At 40.0% G+C, this 20,518-nt stretch overlaps 2 protein-coding genes across 3 annotated transcripts in view; one reads left to right on the forward strand and one right to left on the reverse strand.

Annotated features, from left to right (window-relative positions):
- Positions 1 to 4,843: 4,843 nt before the first annotated feature.
- Positions 4,844 to 15,201, reverse strand: LOC127411564 (HHIP-like protein 1). The gene is made up of 9 exons (XM_051647251.1): positions 14,622 to 15,201; positions 13,399 to 14,045; positions 11,079 to 11,222; positions 10,445 to 10,773; positions 7,363 to 7,489; positions 6,907 to 7,052; positions 6,575 to 6,656; positions 5,956 to 6,038; positions 4,844 to 5,670 (listed from the first exon to the last, which is right to left on the reverse strand). The coding sequence occupies exons 1-9, from the start codon at positions 14,919 to 14,921 to the stop codon at positions 5,111 to 5,113; spliced, it is 2,418 nt and encodes an 805-aa protein (XP_051503211.1). The 5' UTR covers positions 14,922 to 15,201; the 3' UTR covers positions 4,844 to 5,110.
- Positions 15,202 to 17,915: 2,714 nt separating this feature from the next.
- LOC127411570 (coiled-coil domain-containing protein 85C-A-like) overlaps positions 17,916 to 20,518 on the forward strand; it is a 64,603-nt gene continuing 62,000 nt past the window's right edge. For both annotated transcript variants that reach the window (XM_051647262.1, XM_051647263.1), the window contains exon 1: positions 17,916 to 18,920. In XM_051647262.1, coding sequence (XP_051503222.1) covers positions 18,215 to 18,920 — 706 coding nt within the window. In that variant the 5' untranslated portion in view covers positions 17,916 to 18,214. The remainder of the gene's footprint in view (positions 18,921 to 20,518) is intronic.

Genomic DNA, 20,518 nt, shown 5'->3' on the forward strand with positions numbered 1-20,518 from the left:
AAGTTCAAATATCTCAGAACCTGGGTAGCTCAGTGGTAAAGACCACCTCTGGAGTTCACTAGTTTGCTAGTTTGAATCCCAGTGACTACAGCCACTCTCCTAAGCCTGGTTGCTAGGGAGGGTAGAGTCACTTGGGGTAACCTCCTCGTGGTCACTATAATGTGGTTTGTTCTTGGTGGGGCACATGGTGAGTTGAGTGTGGATGCCACAGTGGATGGTGTGAAACCTCCACATGTGCTATGTCTCCATGGCAATGCTCAACAAGGCTCAACAAGCCACGTGATAAGATGCACAGGTTGACAGTCTCAGATGCGGAGGCAGCTGGGATTTGTCCTCTGCCACAAAGATTGAAGTGAATCACTATGTGACCATGAGGACTTAAAAGCACATTGGGAATTGGGCCTTCCAAATAAAGGGAAAAAAATCCAAAAACAAAAATTATCTCAGAAAGCAGTAGCAGTTCATAGGGTCCCCTGAAATGATGACACTGAAATGCACTGGGTTTACAGATGTGGCAAAAATACATGGAAATTGTGAAGTTCAATCAAGAGTAGAACCAGCAGAAATTCTGACAGTGAAGAGAATTGATTTTGTGGCCTTTATCTGTGCAGTGATAAATGGAACAGCACAAGTTGAAAGGAAGTCAGATAAGCTAAGAATAGTCTACCTATCTGGGGTATCTGCAGAACAAGTTAATGAAATCTTGAAATCTAAAGAGAATGATGCCAAAGTATAAAATGGAATTATAAGTCAGATAGGGCAAAATTTTAAATGATATGGGAGGAAACTTTTAGCAGGATGACTCTGGAAGAGGATGTTGGAGGAAACTATAGTAAAGTAATAAGTAGGATAACTTTGGCAGCAAAGGAATTTATAGAAATGAAAAAAGGAATGAGGAATTGGATTATGGTTGTATTGTCTTCAACTCGGCATCTAAAACAGTATTAAAGAAATTGGACGTAATACAGGCCAAAGCTCTACGAATCTGCTGTGGGGCAATTAAAACCTCCCCAGTAAACGAGATTAGACTGTTAATGGGTGAAATGCCATTGGATTTAAGAAGGGAAAAATTGGCTATGACATATTGGGCAAGCCTACAAGGAGCAGGAGATAAACAGCTAACCCACAGAGTAACAGAAGTATGCTGGAAGTATAAATATAATGGAGGAAGAAGTTTTGGGTGGAATTGTGGGCAGTGGGACAGAAAGCTAGGAATAGAGAATATGCCAGTTTGTTCTGCAATGCTCTTTTAAATGGTAATCCACCTTGGAGAACTCCAGAACCAGTGGTTGATATGAGTCTATTAGAAGATCAAGTGGAAATGAAAGAGAGAAGTAATTATGGAAATTTGGTAAGTGCATTCTTGAGCGAGAGATATCAGTCATGCTTGCAGATCTTTACAGATGGATCTAAAGATCCGATAAGTCAAGAGGTAGGGATGGGAGTATTTGTTCCAAAACGTAACAAAGATGAGTCAGAAATTAAGCAAAACATATCAGTATATACTGCGGAGCTCACTGCTATAATAGTAGGACTGCAATTGATAGAGCAAAATGGAACAGACCAAGTGGTAATATGCACTGATTCTTCTTCGGTGCTAAATAGTATTTTATCTGCAAGGTCAGAAAGAGAAGACTTGCTAATAGAAGTTTATTAATTGTTACACAGGGTAAAAATAACTGGAGTGATAATATACAGTGCATCCGGAAAGAATTCACAGTGCTTCACTATTTCCACATTTTGTTATGTTACAGCCTTATTCCAAAATAGATTAAATTCATTATTTTCCTCAATTCTACAAACAATACCCCATAATGACAATGTGAAATGTTTGTTTGAAATCTTTGCAAATTAAAAAAAAAAAAAAAAAAACCCACACATGTACATAAGTATCCACAGCCTTTGCTCAATACTTTGTTGAAGTACCTTTGGCACCAATTACAGCCTCAAGTCTCTTTGAGTATGATGCTACAAGCTTGGCACACCTATTTTTGGGCAGTTTCTCCCATTCTTCTTTGCAGGACCTCTCAAGCTCCATCAGGTTGGATGGGGAGCGTCGGTGCACAGCCATTTTCAGATCTCTCCAGAGACGTTCAGTTGGGTTCAAATCTGGGCTCTGGCTGGGCCACTCAAGAAAAAAAAAAAGTTGTCCCGGAGCCACTCCTTTGTTATCTTGGCTGTGTGCTTAGGGTCGAACCTTCACTGAGGAGTGGCTTCCGTCTGGCCACTCTACCATACAGGCCTGATTGGTGGGGTACTGCAGAGATGGTTGTTCTTCTGGAAGGTTCTCCTCTCTCCACGGAGAAATGCTGGAGCTCTGTCAGAGTGACTATCGGGTTCTTGGTCACCTCCCTGACTAAGGCCCTTCTCCCCCAATCGCTCAGCCAGCTCTAGGAAGAGTCCTGGTGGTTCCAAACTTCTTCCATTTACAGATGATGGAGGCCACTGTGCTCATTGGGACCTTCAATGCTGCAGAAATTGTTCTGTACCCTTCCCCAGATCTGTGCCTCGATACAATCCTGTCTCGGAGGCCTACAGACAATTCCTTAGACTTCATGGCTTGGTTTGTGCTCTGACATGCACTGTTAACTGTGGGACCTTATATAGACAGGTGTGTGTGCCTTTCCAAATCATGTCCAATCAACTGAATTTACCACAGGTGGACTCCAATCAAGTTGTAGAAACATCTCAGTGGTCAGTGGAAACAGGATGCACCTGAGCTCAATTTTGAGTGTCATGGCAAAGGCTGTGAATACTAATGTAAATAAATTTGCAAAGATTTCAAACAAACTTCTTTCACGCTGTCATTATGGGGTATTGTTTGTAGAATTTTGAGGAAAATAATGAATTTAATCCATTTTGGAATAAGGCTGTAACATAACAAAATGTGGGAAAAGTGAAGTGCTGTGAATACTTTCCTGCACATGTTGGGGTGGTAGGGAATGAGGTAGTGGATAAAGTAGCCAAAAAAGCACTTGATAAAAGAGAAACTGATGTTCAAGTACCGTCAGGGAAAAATTAGGTTAAAGCTATAATTCGGAAGAAATTAAACAATGAGTGGCAAGAAAGGTGGGACAGTGGCAATACAGGAAGATGGCTTTATAAAAGTATGAAGACAGTGGTAAGCAAAATGCATGTAGGGAAGAACGGAAGAGAAGTAACCAGATTAAGGTTGGGACATACAAGACTAAATTCAATATTGGCAATCCTGGGTAAACACGGGGATGGGATTTGTGATGGCTGTGGGGTCTTAGAAAGTGTGGAGCACATATTGTTGGAGTGTAGTAAATATAGTACATTTCGTAGATGTTTAATGGAATGTATTGAGAAGAGGCCGGTGAGTGCTGAGGGGCACAGACAAAGTGGATGAAACGTTTGCAGAGACAGGTGTACAAAACAGTTTGTACTCCCGAGGCGAACTTGCCAAGTACAAACTTGGCGTACTTGGTATTGAGAAACGGCAGTTAGTGTGCCCCCGAGGCAAAACGTGTAAGTGACCGTGCATAGTCAGTTGGTGTACGGTTATCAAAAGAGAGTTTAATTTACTGTGTTTTGTAAACCTGTCTCTGCAAACGTTTGTAAAACAAGTTTTAATATAATGTAATGTTGGAACTTTTACTCATTTATCGATATTACTTAATAAAAATTAATGTTTATCACTTACTTTGTAAATTTTCCTGGGTGCTGACGTGCTTGTGTGACGTCACGTACCTGCATCTCGGAGAAATCGGTGTTGAAAATTTCCCTACGAGTTTCCCAGTTGGAATTCTGACTTCAAGTGGAGTTCCATTGCACTTTTCCTACTAGGAAGTTGGAAAATCAGACTTTAAGAGTTGAATGTAGCCCAGCTCTGGAGCCGCCCATGGGCAAAAATGTTCCTGATCCATGAGGTCATCACGTGCACTGTCTAAAGGTTAATTTTGAGGACATTCGATCTTACATTTCATAGCTATTTTTTTTTTATCCCCTTTTCTACCAATTTGGAATGCCTAATTCCCACTACTTAATAGGTCCTCGTGGTGGCATGGTTACTCACCTCAATCTGGGTGGCGGAGGACAAGTCTCAATTACCTCCACTTCTGAGACCGTCAATCCGCGCATCTTATCACATGGCTCGTTGTGCATGACACCGCAGAGACTCCGCATGTGGAGGCTTATGCTACTCTCCACGATCCACGCACAACTTACCACACACCACACTGAGAGCGAGAACCACTAATCGCGACCACAAGGAGGTTACCCCATGTGACTCTACCCTCCCTAGCAACCGGGCCAATTTGGTTGCTTAGGAGACCTGGCTGGAGTCACTCAGCATGCCCTGGATTAGAACTCACAACTCCAGGGGTGGTCTTGCTGAGCTACCCAGGCCCCCTATATTTCATAACTTTTTAAATGTTGCAAGTTTATGGTGCAACTTTTTAATTGTTGCAAATGTATGGTGCTAATTAGAATCCCTGAAATTATTTATTTTGACCCAAAACACGTACTTTTCACTTTTGTTCAAGGTGATTTAAAATGTTTTTTACTTAATGGGGGACCTGTGCCGCAGTACTGATAAAAGGTTACAAACGCCCCTGCCCATGACTGAATTTATTTCTTATGATGAGTTGGACTGGAAAATTTCATAGTTTTGATAACCGTTATTCCACAATGTGAAAATGGTAATGATAAAGAATGAGAAGGCTTGTCCAAAGCTTGACTGTTAGAGTACACATGTGGATACAATTCAACTTACTGTACTGATCGTTTCACTCACTACAATATATAAAAAATATTCCTCTTTGTTTCTAACGTGTTGTTTCGTGTCTGTGGGAAATAATCACAAACTCACTATCTTTTCAAATTTATTTGTGATTGTTGCTATAAATGAACTGTTACAAAAGTGGCATTTTATGGGCAAAAAATTAAGTAATGTTTTAGAAAAAAGTAAAACATCCACATAGGTCTATGAATTTCAGCAGCAAACCAGGATGAACATGAATGTTTAGTCACACTTTAGTTCAACTAAACTAAAAGATCACATATTATTATTGTCCATATGTCCTCTGCATTTCAGTTTGGAAAAGATGAGGTAGACCTATGTGTTAAAACTTGTTTCAAAATGTTCTGACTATTCCAGGCCTGAAACTGAATTTCCACATATTACTCCTGCATCTTCATAATGTGCACAGTTGTGCATGCCAACTCCAGCATGCTGACAGTCCAGAAGGGTTTCCTCTGTCCCCTCACACTGCACATCATCCAAAATAATCTTCAGGTCCTTCCCCTCCCCAAACTCGGCATGCTTTGCAGCCTTAAGTGCATGGCGGAACCCGAGCTGCCGGCAGACCACCACAGCGTTCTTTGTGTTCCAGAGATCATCACAAACAGTCCCCCATTCCCCATTAGCATATATCTCCACCCTTCCCCGATCCCTCTGACCCTCTTTATCTCCAACCAGTCTCACAGCTCCGTTCTTTTGCTTGCCCTTTCTGCGTCTACCCTTCCGTTGCCTGGATGTTCGGAGACGCTTGGCTGTAGTTGGGGTGACTGGAGTGGGGGTGAGTTGTCCATCCTGCTCCCTTAAGATGTCCAACAGCTCTTGTAACCAGTTTTCTGAGGCAGCATCAGGAGGCTGCTCTGCATTTGAGAGTCTAGGATGCTTTGTTGGAATATCGACTCCTTTTAAAGCTGTGAAAAGAACATTCAAACAAAAATAATTTACTAAATCATCCTGTTATTTTATTTTAGGATAATTATATAAAAATGGAAAAAATGTTGCTCCATAAAATGTGATTCTTGTAACTACACATGATGTTTTTTGTTTTGTTTTTTTACATAAAATATTTTATATAACTTTAAGAATCCTTTTAATGGTCAAGATGAGGTGGAGCATACATAGTACAGTACATTAGCCAAAAACACAGTTTTTGACCTACAGATTTGCTAAAGCCTTTAGAGAGGATACAAACTTACTTTCCTTTGGCTTGAATGGTATAAGGTTGCTCTTAACACGGACTGAAAGTGGGTCGTAATGACATTTTCCTGGAGGTGCACGTCTGTAATAATGCAAAGAAAACATTCTTTAAAAGAGGTGACTTTAAGGGATACAGCCCTTGTGCAGGGCTGTTTTTAACTATAAGCAATATAAGTGGCTGCTTAGGGCCCCCGAGCCACCAGGGGGCCCCACAAAGCAAGGTGTTTCTCTTTCTTCTATACTAAAAGCTGCGACTAATATGGCTCAATTAGACAGGTATGGGGGCCCCCTTGTGGCCAGAGAGGGAAGGGAAAATTTAATGATGGGGGGGCCCTCAGAAATGGCCCTGATTTTGTCTATTCTGCAAAGGAAAATCTAAGGCGTTGCTTTCACAAGCATAAACTGTAGTCTAAGCAAGAGAAAGAAGCAATGCAATGATCATTTTAAAACTACTGGAGTACTTAGCAAGTATTGATTTAAATAACCTCAGAGAGAAAGAGACTACACAAGAATGTACTGCTGCCAACACAACCATTTCATGACTATTCCTAAAGGCAACGCAAGCTGATCTTTGCATGCCATTAGACTACTTTATGAGTGATAAAAAAAATGTCATACCTCGAGGGATCAACAATCTTGTACACAACACCTGTAGGGGATGTTGCACTGGGTATTTTGGTAGACATGAAATAGAGTTCACCTGGTCATTCAGAGAACATGTTAAGTGACATGAAATTCTAACACCCTTAAAATGAGTTGTCCACAAAGTGGTGCTAGTGAACAATTTATGCAGCATAAAGGACAGAAAAAGGAGGTTATGCTCACTGATATAGGGAAAGTTGGCATTATTTTTTGATTTACCTGTTGCTACTTTTCTTATGTCTAAACTAGGCTGTGGATTTATAAAGTGTTTAAAAGGAACTTTTTCCCCTGCATTTTTGGGTACATACCTGCTACATCCTCTGCGAATGAAATTATGTATGGGTAGTAATTGTTGATGAGCCCTGGAAATGAACATGTCAGACCCATGCCCATGCAAATCTCATTGTACTCCCAAATGCCTGTGTTTCTGTTTTCTTTTAAACTCATCATGCGTCTGTGAAAATTCATAAGTTCACATTTAAAAGCATGTTTGTTCACATTTACAACATGAAATTAGTTATTGCTGATACTGGCAGATGTCTGGTAGCACTACCACAACAAATACTTACACATATAAAGCACATTCGTTTAATGTCTTTTTTAACCTGTTTGATTGTTTAATGTTCAAAATACCTGTGAATTTCACTATATTTTGGCCATGTAGAGTATAGCTCTGTTGATGTATTTTATTATTTTTATTTTTTTTTAACTTTTTATCAACTTTAAGTTAATATGCAAAAATTAAGACTATTCTCATTACTTACCCACTCATAAAGTCTCCGAATATGTACATGCCATTTAAATTAGGATTTTCACAGCCTCTGTAAACATATCCACCTGTGACAGATTTGCCCATTTTGTGTGGATATGCATAAATTGGAAGGACATCATCTATAAATTAAAAGAGAAATATACATACTCTGTGGGTTCATTGAGAAAAACGATAGCAATAATTTACTTGTCAATGATTTCTTATATACCAACCTAGTCTCATGACAACTATGAAAATAGTAGTCTCGTGACAACATTTTAAAGGGATAGTTCACCCCAAAATGTAAATGCCATCCCAGATGTGAATGACTCTGCAGAACACAAATTATGACTTTTAGAAGAATTTCTCAGCTCTGTAGGTCCATACAATGCAAGTGAATGAGTGCCAAAATTTTGAAGCTCCACACAATATGATAGGTGTGGGTGAGAAACAGATCAATATGTAAGTCATTTTTTGTCATAAATTCTCCTCCTTGCCCAGTAGAGGGCAATATGCATGAAGAATGTGAATCACCAAAAACAGAAGGAGAAAGTGAAGGGAAAAGGACTTAAATATTGATCTTTGTCATGATCCACTGTTGTGTTGCCTTGTGTTTATCCTCTGTCTTCTGTTTTCCCCAGACTACACTTCCCAACATGCACTGCCCTTATCTCTGTCAGCTGTTCCCGATTGTTCTCACCTGTGTTCCATTCCCTCGTTAATCCTTGTGTATATAATGCTCTGATGTCTGTTCAGTCTTTGTCAGTTGTTGTGTTTTCTCCAGTTTGTGTACCGTTTGTTATCTTGGATCACATTTTTTTGTTTTCCCAGTTCCTAGTCTTGCCTTGTTTCCAGTGTTTACCCTGTTTTTGTAATTTGACGCCCATGCCTGCCACGGCCAACGAGCTGGAAGCCTCGTCCGTCCCAGAGCCTGCGTTGCCAGCCTCGTCCGTCCCAGAGCCTGCGTTGCCAGCCTCGTCCGTCCCAGAGCCTGCGTTGCCAGCCTCGTCCGTCCCAGAACCTGCGTTGCCAGACTCGTCCGTCCCAGAGCCAGCATTAGCAACTTCGGCCATCCGGAGGAGGAGAAGAAAGGTTTCTGTTCCCAAGTCTCTTCCTGTGTACACGACCACAGAGATCGTTTCCAAGTCTCTGCCCATGTTCACGACCACAGAGATTGTTCCCAAGTCTCTTCCTGTGTACACAACCACAGAGGTCGTTTCCAAGTCTCTGCCCATGTTCACGACCATGGAGGTCATTCCCGAGTCTCTGCCCATGTTCACAACCACGGAGGTCGTTCCCGAGTCTCTGCCCATGCCCACGACCACGAAGGTCATTTCCTAGTCTCTGCCCATGTTCACGACCACAGAGGTCATCCCCGAGTCTCAGCCAGTGTTCACGACCACAGAGGTCATTTTCCAGTCATCTAGGACTCTTTGTCTCGAGCCTGCCATGGCTTTGCCTTCCACGGCTTCGCCCCTCGAGCCTGCCACGGCTTTGCCTTCCACGGCTTCGCCCCTCGAGCCTGCCACGGCTTTGCCTTCCACGGCTTCGCCCCTCGAGCCTGCCACGGCTTTGCCTTCCACGGCTTCGCCCCTCGAGCCTGCCACAGCTTTGCCTTCCACGGCTTCGCCCCTCGAGCCTGCCACGGCTTCGCCCCTCGAGCCTGCCACGGCTCTGCCTTTCACGGCTTCGCCCCTCGAGCCTGCCACGGCTCTGCCTTTCACGGCTTCGCCCCTCGAGCCTGCCACGGCTCTGCCTTTCACTGCTTCGCCCCTCGAGCCTCCCATGGCTCCGCCTGCCACGGCTTTGCCCCCAAGCCTCCTACGGCTCCGCCTTCCACGACTCCGCCCTCAGAGTCTTCCACGGCTCCAGTCTCTAGTCTGTGGCCACCACCCAGGCCTCCTGACCCTATCTTGACCCTGTGGTCACCACCCAGGCCTCCTGACCCTGTTTCAGCCCTGTGACCGCCAACTAGGCCTCCTGATACAGTCCCTACCCTGAGGTGGTCTCCTAGCCATCACCTGATCTGCTCTGGTCTCCTGGCCGTCTGTCTTATCTACCTCCCTTACCATCCTTCCGCTCTATTTCATGTCTACCTTGTGTTTATCCTCTGTCTTGTTTTTAGCGGACTACACATCCCAACATGCACTGCCCTCATCTCTGTCAGCTGTTCCCGACCGTTCTCACCTGTGTTCCATTCCTTCATTAATCCTTGTGTATATAATGCCCTGATGTCTGTTCAGTCTTTGTCAGTTGTTGTGTTTTCTCCAGTTTATGTACCATTTGCTATCTTGGATCATGTTTGTTTTGTTTTCCCAGTTCCTAGTTGTTTCCAGTGTTTACCCTGTTTTTTAATTTGATTTATTTTCTATTAAATTTTAAGCTGCATCTAGATCCTGCTCTCGTGACTTCATTCAAACGTTACTACCTTTTTCTCTCCCACACCTATCATAACACTTCAGAAGATATGGATTTAACCATCAGAGTTGTCTGGAGTACTTTTATGTTGCCCTTATGTTTATTTTGGGGCTTTAAACGTTTTGGCATTGTATGGACCAATAGAGCTGAAATATTCTTCTAGAAATCTTCATTTGTGTTCAGCAGAAGAAAGTCATACACATCTGGGATGGCATGAGGGTGAGTAAATGATGAGAGAATTTGTATTTTTGGGTGAACTATCCCTTTAAGAAAGTAATGTCTGTGACCAAATTTGGTTTCTCATTCCATTTTTATCTATGCAATACAAATGACTGATGTATGTCAGTAACCTGAAATATGCTTCCCTCGTCGAATTCCAAACCCCAATGTTTTCATTATTCCGTGGTACACAAGTTATTTTGCTATTAAAACATGTTTATGGTTTGGTAAAGGGTAAGACTTTGTGGTTAGGTTTGGGTTAGGGGTTAAACTTAAGAAAAATCCTAAAAACATTGTTTGTTCGTTCATTTTGTTTTTCTCCCAAAGTCTAGGTATAAGTTTCTTTCCTATTTTTCTCTATTTCTAATCTCTTTTTTTCCCCCACATCAAAATACATCTAAATTTTACTTTTAAAGTTTGGGAGCTGCATTTTTTGATTGTATACACAGCATACCCACCTAAGGAGCTGTTGGCACAGAGTTTCTTGTCATAACAAGAGAAACCTTCTTTTGCTCTCCAGCCATAATTCCGGCCCTTCTCCACAATGTCTATTTCCTCGAACTTATTCTGGCCCACATCCCCACAGAAGATTCGTCCTTTTCCTTCCTTTGTGTATGGATCTCCTCTGTCTACTGAGCATCTCCACATATTTCGGACCCCATAGGCATACACCTCTGGCCGAGCGTTAGGTTCATGCACAAATGGATTGTCCGGTGGAATTCTATACAGTGGCCCCTTTTCATTGGCATCTACGTCAATGCGAAGAACCTTTCCCAAAAGGGCAGATCTAGTAGTAATGTCCAAGAGAGGAGAGAAGAAAAATTAATCTGTCCAAAATGATAAAGATTGGAAAGACATGTAATTCTGTTTAACACTCTGTACGCTCTTGTCCAAATGTATTAAAATAATATGTTGAGATCTCCCAGCTGGCATTTATGCATTTGGCAGATACTTTTATACAAAGTTACTTACAGTGCATTCAAGGTAAACATTTATCAATATGTTTTCCCTAGGAATCAAAACGGTGACCATGATATTGTTAGCATCATGTCCTACTAGTTGAGCAACAAGAATTTAGCCTACTCAACTTACTTGTTCTGTGCATTTCCAAATTTCCCAAATGGATCTCCTGCCATTCCACCATCCCCAGTAAAGATGTATAAGTATCCATCATTGGCAAACAGAAGCTGACCACCATTGTGATTAGAGGCAGGTTCATCAATCTCTAAAATGATTCTGAGAAGACACGAAGACACATTTTGGAGTCACCTGTGTACCATATAGTAAAATACAGTTGTGCTCAGAAGTTTGCATACCCTGGCAGAAATTGTGAAATTTTGGCATTGATTTTGAAAATATGACTGATCATGCAAAAAAAACTGTCTTATATTTAAGGATAGTGATCATATGAAGCCATATATTATCACATAGTTGTTTGGCTCCTTTTTAAATCATAACGATAACAGAAATCACCCAAATGGCCCTGATCAAAAGTTTACATACCCTTGAATGTTTGGCCCAGTTACAGACACACAAGGTGACACACACAGGTTTAAATGGCAATTAAAGGTTAATTTCCCACACCTGTGGCTTTTTAAATTGCAATTAGTGTCTGTGTATAAATAGTCAATGAGTTTGTTAGCTCTCACGTGGATGCATTGAGCAGGCTAGATACTGAGCCATGGGGAGCAGAAAAGGACTGTCAAAAGACCTGCGTAACAAGGTAATGGAACTTTATAAAGATGGAAAAAGGATATAAAAAGATATCCAAAGCCTTGAAAATGCCAGTCAGTACTGTTCAATCACTTATTAAGAAGTGGAAGATTCGGGGATCTCTTGATACCAAGCCAAGGTCAGGTAGACCAAGAAAGATTTTTTCTTGAAACAACCACACCGTCTTTTTCCAGAGCAGCCTGTATTTCTCCTGAGGTTTCCTGTGGGTTTTTCTTTGTATCCCGAACAATTCTTCTGACAGTTGTGCCTGAAATCTTTCTTGGTCTACCTTTCCTTGTCTTGGTATCAAGAGATCCCCGAATTTCCCACTTCTTAATAAGTGATGGAACAGTACTGACTGGCATTTTCAAGGCTTTGGATATCTTTTTATATCCTTTTTTCCATCTTTATAAAGTTCCATTACCTTGTTACGCAGGTCTTTTGACAGTTCTTTTCTGCTCCCCATGGTTCAGTATCTAGTCTGCTCAATGCATCCACGTGAGAGCTAACAAACTCATTGACTATTTATACACAGACACTAATTGCAATTTAAAAAGCCACATGTGTGGGAAATTATCCTTTAATTGCCATTTAAACCTGTGTGTGTCACCTTGTGTGTCTGTAACAAGGCCAAACATTCAAGGGTATGTAAACTTTTGATCAGGGCCATTTGGGTGATTTCTGTTATCGTTATGATTTAAAAAGGAGCCAAACAACTATGTGACAAATGGCTTCATATGACCACTATCCTTAAATAAAAGACAGTTTTTTTTTTTTGCTTGATCAGTCGTATTTTCAAAATCAATGCCAAAATCTCACAATTTCTGCCAACTTTTTTGCACAACTGTATATTAAGTCTACATTTGTCCTATTTCCTACAGTGTATCCCCACCAAATAATTAGCTCAGTCCAAATGATTTAAATATTCAAGGTTCAATACAAGTTAAGCTCAATCGACAGCATTTATGGCATAATGTTGATTACCACAAATAATTATTTCACCTTTATATATAAAAAAAAAAAAAAAAGAGAGAGAGGTTACATTCAGGCAGTTACAATGAAAGTGAATGGGTCTAATCCAAAAACACTAAAATACTTTCAGTTTCAAAAGTAGAATATAGCCATAACAAGCTGCACACAATAAGTGTGTAAACATGATTTTAGTGTGATAATACTGCTTACTAACCTTTTATCATCTACAGTTATATCGAATTGTACAACTTTGCCATAATGGTGTAATGCCAATTTAAACAAATTTACAGCTTCTGTTACAAAGTTTTAACATAAGAATTAATGTATGTGCAATAGTGCATTTTGAAAGGTTTAAAGGCAGAAATGTGAAGCTTGTGGTTTTATAAAAGCACTTCTTATTCTTCTGTTATTACTTTCCGGTACGTTTTATTTGAGCTGGAAAGTTGTTTTAATCACCATTTTCATTGTCATTTTATAGGGTTTAAATTGGCCCTATTCACCTTCATTGTAAGTGCCCCACTCTAATCCAGATTTTAGCTTTTTTAAAGCAAAGGAGGAACATATTAATTTTCAATATGAAAAATCAATAAATCAATATTAATTTTTGAGGTAATCAACATTATGCCACGAATGCTGTCGATTTAACTAAATTGTATTGAACCTGGAATATCCCTTTAAAGCCTATGATCAGTGCAACACATCTGAAGTGGATTATACAGTTGCTCACCTCTCTGAGCTGTGGTCAACCACATTCATATCTGCAGAGGAGATCCGGAATTCACTGATTCGTATTCTCTCATCAAAGCCCACTTCCACAGAGTAGTACACAAACAACTTCCCATTGTATTTAAAGTTGGGGTGAAAGGTGAGTCCCAAAAAGCCTCTTTCATCGCCTTCCCATGGAGATGTCAACACAGCCTTGGTGATGTTTAGAAACGGTTTCTCAAGCTTTGAGCGGTCTGGAAGGTATACCCAGACCAAGCCGACTTGTTCGGCAATGAAAAACCTGTGCGTGCCATCATTGGCATGAACCATGGCAAGAGGGTTTCTGAGACCATTGGCAACCTCCTCCAAGCACAGCTGCAAGCAGCCTTCAGAGTCAGCTGAAGTGCGGCCCAGGTTTTTGGTTAACCATTCATTGCTTAGGAGATGAGGATAACAGTAGTCTGGGTCATCCAACTTCAGGTACTGACAAAGCTTGCGCTGATCATGCTTAAGTTCTTCAAGACGTGGATCGTCAGACAACAAGGTCAGAAAAGAACTGCACTTGGAATGGAATTGAGAACAGTAGTCTGGGCACAGTCCAGGTATGGTGCGTATGACTGTGCTGGGGTCCTCGGCATCAAAAAGGTGAGCAGCATATGGAGAGCATTCCTGAAGAAGTGAAACAATAAAATAGGGGAGGTAACTCGATCTTGCTAACCTCGAGCAATATATTTGCCTAGTCCTTTCTGCTCGTCCACATTCAACACTTAATGTTTTGTTTCCCTTGATAATATGTTGGATGATGCATCATCATACCGTACATGCTAAAGGTTATCTATATATGCTGCAATTTAAAAGTAAATGAACATTGTTCTTAAGGGGGGGCTTCTTACCCCATTTTACCCTACTACTTCATATGGCCACTTACCAAGCAACCTGCGTTGTAAGTGGCCGTTCACACCGAACACATCCTTACGCTAGATAGCGCCACGATTAGAGCAGAACGCATGGGTCTCTCGAGACACGTTTCACACAGCTGAACGTCAGTTTAACGACTGTTTGCATAAGAAAACAGTCGAAAAACAGCGCGTACGGACGCAAAAAACGCGTTCGGTGTGAACGGCCCCGGTACGTGTCCAGAGGCTCAAATCTAATGGTTCTAGTACATTCAAGCAACACAAAGCTGAACAAAATATCAATTAGCTCAACATATTGTTTCTAATTTCTGCACTCAGGCAAACTTACCTGACAGAGCAGATCTTGCACGTACGCGGCACAGTTCGAATATCCGTAATAATCGAAGTTATCCATTATTCGATAATATTTTGCCATCAGCTCTTGGTCCCTGGCATAATCGCAGCAGCCTAAGTGTTTATACATTTGACAGAACTGAAGCTCTTGTTCAGGCTGAAATGGGGGCTTAAAATCCAAGCATTGTGGATGCAAGAACACAGGTGCTATCCAAAACGCTAACAAATAAAACAAAATGAACGGCGATTGCCATATACGACCGAGAACATCGCAAAAGTACCACATAGCGCTCATATCCAGTGCCCAACTTAAGTTACATGAAAGCAAAAGTTATGCAATGGCGAAGATAGCCTACTCGTCCTCACTGACTTGTGCTCTAATGCACTTTGTCCAGATTTTAATTATAAACCATTTACAAACACATTTACGTATTATTTGCTATATAACCATTACAGAAAAATCGCAAATCGGTTGCTGGATCTGTGCCATACTATCCCATCTCCTCCATGTTCGAGTTATGGGACGTGCCTTATATCCAGATGTGAGACACGCAGGTCCAAACCGCAACTCTCTTTGACTGTAATTCATGTCTACCAGCAGACGAAAGTTATTCCGCGGTTACCCATAGAAACACCGAAACAAGACTCAAGTTTTTATAGGTTTATTGGTTGGGTTAACCCTTAGATTCTGTTTGGGAGCTGAGAGATCAGAAGAATCACTTTCATCGCTACACATAATAATAATAATAATAATAATAATAATAATAATAATAATAAATATTTGCCTATTTTTAAGATTTACGCATTTCAATTTCATAACAAAATTCCATCAAATTCAATTAAGTCTTTAACTAAATTAAATTAATAAAACAAACAAATTGTTTATATTGATTTAGATTTTTTTATTTAATTAATTTGATGGAATTTTGTTATTAAATTGAAAATCTTAAATATAGGCTAAAATATTTGTTGAGTGTATCTGCCATGTGTAGCTATACCTGTTTAATAATCTTTAGAGCTAAACAGTATCTGGGTGAATGATCATTAATGACTTTCCATAATTACAACTGATTTTAAACAAGATTTCAGCTTAATGTCGTAGTTCAGAAGTCCTTCATGAAAAAAGAGGGTCAGATAAACATGAGTAAATGCAATGAACTTTCACATGCTGATTACCACTATAACAGTACACTTTTGCCAGTGTGATTTGTTTAATAATGTAATATAATGTTAAAAAAATAATAATAGTTTGACTACTATGCTATAAAATAAAATCATTAAAGCTTCTATAACATGTCTGCTGGGTTTATCAGATTAGAGGATCATTAAAGAATTTGAAGGGTTAATTTGAAAATGACTTATTTGTTTTTACAAGGGCAGCATTGGGGTCTCTGGGGTGGCAAAAGGAAAGGAAGTAAAGGCAGTATCTCATCAGAACATGAGAGTTGAAGTGAAAGCACTGCTTAGAATCCATGGAAACTAATCTTTGTTCCACTTGTGTTTTCTGTTATGCAGTCACAGTTACCAACCACGAACTACTCCAGTCACATTCTTTAGGAAGATTGGACTTTTTACTCAATGGGAGTTTTACTTACTGAAACATGCTCTAAGGGCAGAAAGGAAAATAATTGGCTTACGGAGACAACCAATGAAATCATAGAGGAGGCGGGATCAGAGGCGTTAGAAAAATTGGAGCGAATACTTTTATCACTGGGGGATCCTTCATTAAGAAGTAGTGGGATAAACACATATGCAAAGGTAAGTGAACTTACCATATATTTTGTTAATGTACAGTAATAATTTCATCTGTTAAGAAACCCTAGTGAGTGGTAGACCAGGTTAGAAGATAGTTAACGTTTGCTGAGTATCTATCTTAAGCATCGTGTGGATTTATGATACGATTATTTTGTCAGTGGACAATACTAATTTTGCAAAGAGTAAAGCTTTTTAATGCCACCCCGCTGCCAGCCTTGCCCTGACCTCATGGGAGTCTCAGTTGTGTAAACAGATTAAGGAAGTCTTCTTTTAAAATGCCGAGATCATCTGACAGATAACACGTTTAATTGGTTTACATATTCTTATCACAGCGTTTACATATGAATGAGCAATTCACTAGTGTGTTTCAAGTCTTTCATTTCTAAAGGAATGTTTCTGAAATAATGCTTCACTGTTTTACATATAGGTCAAAAAATTCAGCAGAGCATTAATATTAGCCTAACGCTCATTAAACCCCATTTGAATTATCATAGAAACGTCATGGCTATTATAAGAGCCACATTTAGCCTACTTGAAAATTATAGACTGCTAGAATTGCTTGTCAAACCCATCACTTTTCTTTTGCACAAAAACCTCTGGAACGTCAAGGGATACAATTGAGCACCTGGTTGCGCTGTAAATATCACTGCTTGATTTGGCTTTCGACACACTTTGTCGCAGACATTGCCAGTTAATAGTTGTGTTTGTTTTCAAAGAATCGATATTTTAAATTATATATATATATATATATATATATATATATAATATATTTTGTCTCATCTAAACGATTTGATTGAACTAAATAGACGGATAATGAAGTGAAATTAGATTTTACATCCCTGCAACCTGCTATCGGTCCCGTCCCCTTCATGTGCATTAGAAATCAGACAGAATGTAGAATGAAAAATAGCATGAAGCAGGAGTTTCCTAATGGGCGGGAGTAGCTGCCCGTACGTTGTCTCTGATTGGTCAGGTACGCTGGGATAAAAGCAATAAAATTGTACTCATAATAATTTCCCTATTTTAATTTTTCATTTAAAGGATTTTAAAATGTATCAGTCTCGTTGTTCGAGTATGCATTATTGTCCAGATTACTGCTGAACCAGTACGAAAGGCGTTATCACATGACACGTGTTACTTTTATCAGCGCTGATAGCGATGGCCCAATCACAGTCGTTTGTGTGAATGCAGGCTAGTGCACGGTGGAAATTATTTTATTAAGATTACTTAGGCAGACTTACAATTGTATGTGAGTTAAAATGTCGTGTAACTAATATAATTAAAAACATTTCTTTATAGTTTGAAAATTTCTCCAATAAGACGAAAAATGTCCTGACAGTCGAATGCGTTTCAAATGTGGATTCGCCATTCTGAGCCTCCACGCGCCCCCTGGAGGAAAAAAAGAAGTACAATTGGATACCCAAATCAGTCTGCGGACATCACTGACATCACCAAACGCTACGATGAAACGCAACTACTGACTTCACGGCGCATTTTTTTTTTACCATTCATCTGCCTTTGCGTTTGAATACGCTGCCAGAGCGTCTCATCACTAAGCACTGGGTCGAAAAAAGGATACTCCCGGTAACATAAACATGAAATAGCGACAGAAAATGAATTGTGGACGATCAGAAACGGCTTCGTATTTTCTTATCTGGGTCAGTTGCGAGAGTTTTTCATAAACCTTATTTCGGATTTTTACTTTTACCCTTTCGAACAACTGGATTAATTTTAAATTATGATCTTGATATTATTTTAATAACGTTTTCACCAGGAACGAATAGAAAGTCGTGACCAGATATTTCCCGTCAGACCACTTTTAACGCAAGGAATATGGCAAAACATATTATAGACGTCCCAAGGGATGATTTAAGTAAGATATCGGAGGAAGAACTCCTTAGATGTAGCAAAGAGGAGCTGCTTTGGAGACTCCGAAAAGTGGATAACGAAAAGATTAACTTAATGGTGGAACATGGGAACATGATGAAGGACGTCAACCGGAGATTACAAGTGCATCTCCACGAGATACGGAGCTTGAAGGAGGTGAACCAGAAACTGCAAGAAGACAACCAGGAGCTTAGAGAACTGTGCTGTTTCTTGGATGATGATAGGCAGAAAGGGAAGAAACTGTCTCGGGAATGGCAGAGATTTGGCAGGTACACTGCAAGTGTTGTGTGGAAGGAGGTTGGAATATTCCAGCAAAAACAGAAAGATCTAGAGGCCACACAAGAGAGTGTGCTGAGAGAGAATGTGGAGTTAAAGGAAATCATTGTGATGTTGGATGAGGAGAGGAATGGAGCTGGATCCAGGAGCTCCATAGACAGTCAGTCCAGTCTGACCAATATGAATGGTGGTTCTAATAATGTTAGAGATGTTGGAGATGGAAGTAGTACCTCCAGTACGGGTAGTGCTGGGAGCCCAGATCACCATCGCAGCCATATGCATAAGCCTTCAGAGGGCAAAATAGGGCCCGTCAGAAGGTCTATGGATGATCTGTCCACCAACCATCTACACAGAAGCATACCGAATGGACTCAACGGTAAGTTTGGACTTTCAGGAGGAGGTCAGTTTGGGAGTTTAGTGGAGCAAATCCCATATTTATCATATATTTTGGTGGTTTACTTGCCCATGTACATGAAGTCCATGAAGAGGGTCCACTAATTTGTATCCAATGATTTCTGTGCTGATGCAACACCTCAAGTCCAGTAACAAGGGCAGAATAATAATATTATGAGTCGTAAAGGGTCTCTTTGATTTTATGGAAGTTATAAACAAGTATTTGAAAGTGCTATTGTAAAAAAAAATAATAATAATAATGTGTGCACTGGCATCCAAGTATAGCAAAGGATGCCCACCATTTTATGCAGGTGAGTAACATGCAGTCATTTAGACTTTCAGGGGTTTCCAGGGAAACACAGATTACGTAGGGACTTGTGGACTCAGGTTTACTTAGTATACGAGACGGTATTTGCACATGGCCAACATAGACACTACTTATCCAAACAGGCTGGCTCCACTGATGCTATTGCACTAATTGCCTCAGCCTCTCTGCCTGTGATGTCAGATATAATGTGGATTTAATTCTCTCTTAGCCTTGTGACTTTGGTACACACAGTGAAATCTGTCAATAGACCATCAAACACTTAATTCATATAACAGACATTTCATTTTCACACAGAAGCAATGAGACACTTGGAATATTTATAAGTCAGATATTAGTTAAGAAAGCAGCATCAAGGATTGTTAATGATTATGCAGCGTTGAGTAAAACTGCATACTCCAGACATAATGCTGTTAGGGATTACAGTAGACAGATATGGTTTATTTTGGTGATGACCTTCATTTGATTGTAAATAAGCATATGAGAAAGGATTTGCAGCATCACTTTTCATCACAGCTGTCATGTTATAATACAATTACATAATTATAATGAACAACATCTACTTAATGTGTGATAATATTTTGTGGAATTGCTTAAAATTAGACATGTTTGTTTTTATTATTTCAATGAATTATATAAAGATGCATTACTGTATGTGAGACTTTTATGTGTTACTGGATTGGATTTGTGAGCAAAAATGTATTCAAATTTACTTAATTATGTTGAAGTATATAATTGTTGTTTTAGTCATAGGGAATTACAGAAAAAGTTTCTCTATTTGTGTTTTTAGTGGCTCTAACCTGTGATCCTAGTGTGGGCATATATCTGCCACTAGTGCCTAAAGGTGCTTTTCTGATGTATACTTTATGTGTGTTTACTTAAAGTCAGCACACACAGATACCGAATTTTATCATGCCATTTAAATATAGCTATCACTTGTGGCTGTTATAAAATACAGCAGCTTATAATAGTGATAGCATAGTGATGCTGTGTATTCATATCTGTAGATGCGCATGTTCCATTGCAACTTTATATATTCTTTTAATTCACAGTAATTTTTCAGTTTATTGGCTCCCTGTTGAGTGAGTTATTAGCTCAAGAATCTCAGAAGTGGTACACTGGTGCAATGTGAATTTTATAATTGTTATGTTTATAACTTGCCTGTAGACTCTTGCTGCAAAAGAACAGTGCAAATTTGTGGCTTGCACAAGATGTGCACTCCCTTGGAAGTCCATCTAGGAAAAAGCATCTTTCAA

Source organism: Myxocyprinus asiaticus, chromosome 20 (assembly GCF_019703515.2).
Source record: "Myxocyprinus asiaticus isolate MX2 ecotype Aquarium Trade chromosome 20, UBuf_Myxa_2, whole genome shotgun sequence".
Lineage (NCBI taxonomy): Eukaryota > Metazoa > Chordata > Actinopteri > Cypriniformes > Catostomidae > Myxocyprinus > Myxocyprinus asiaticus.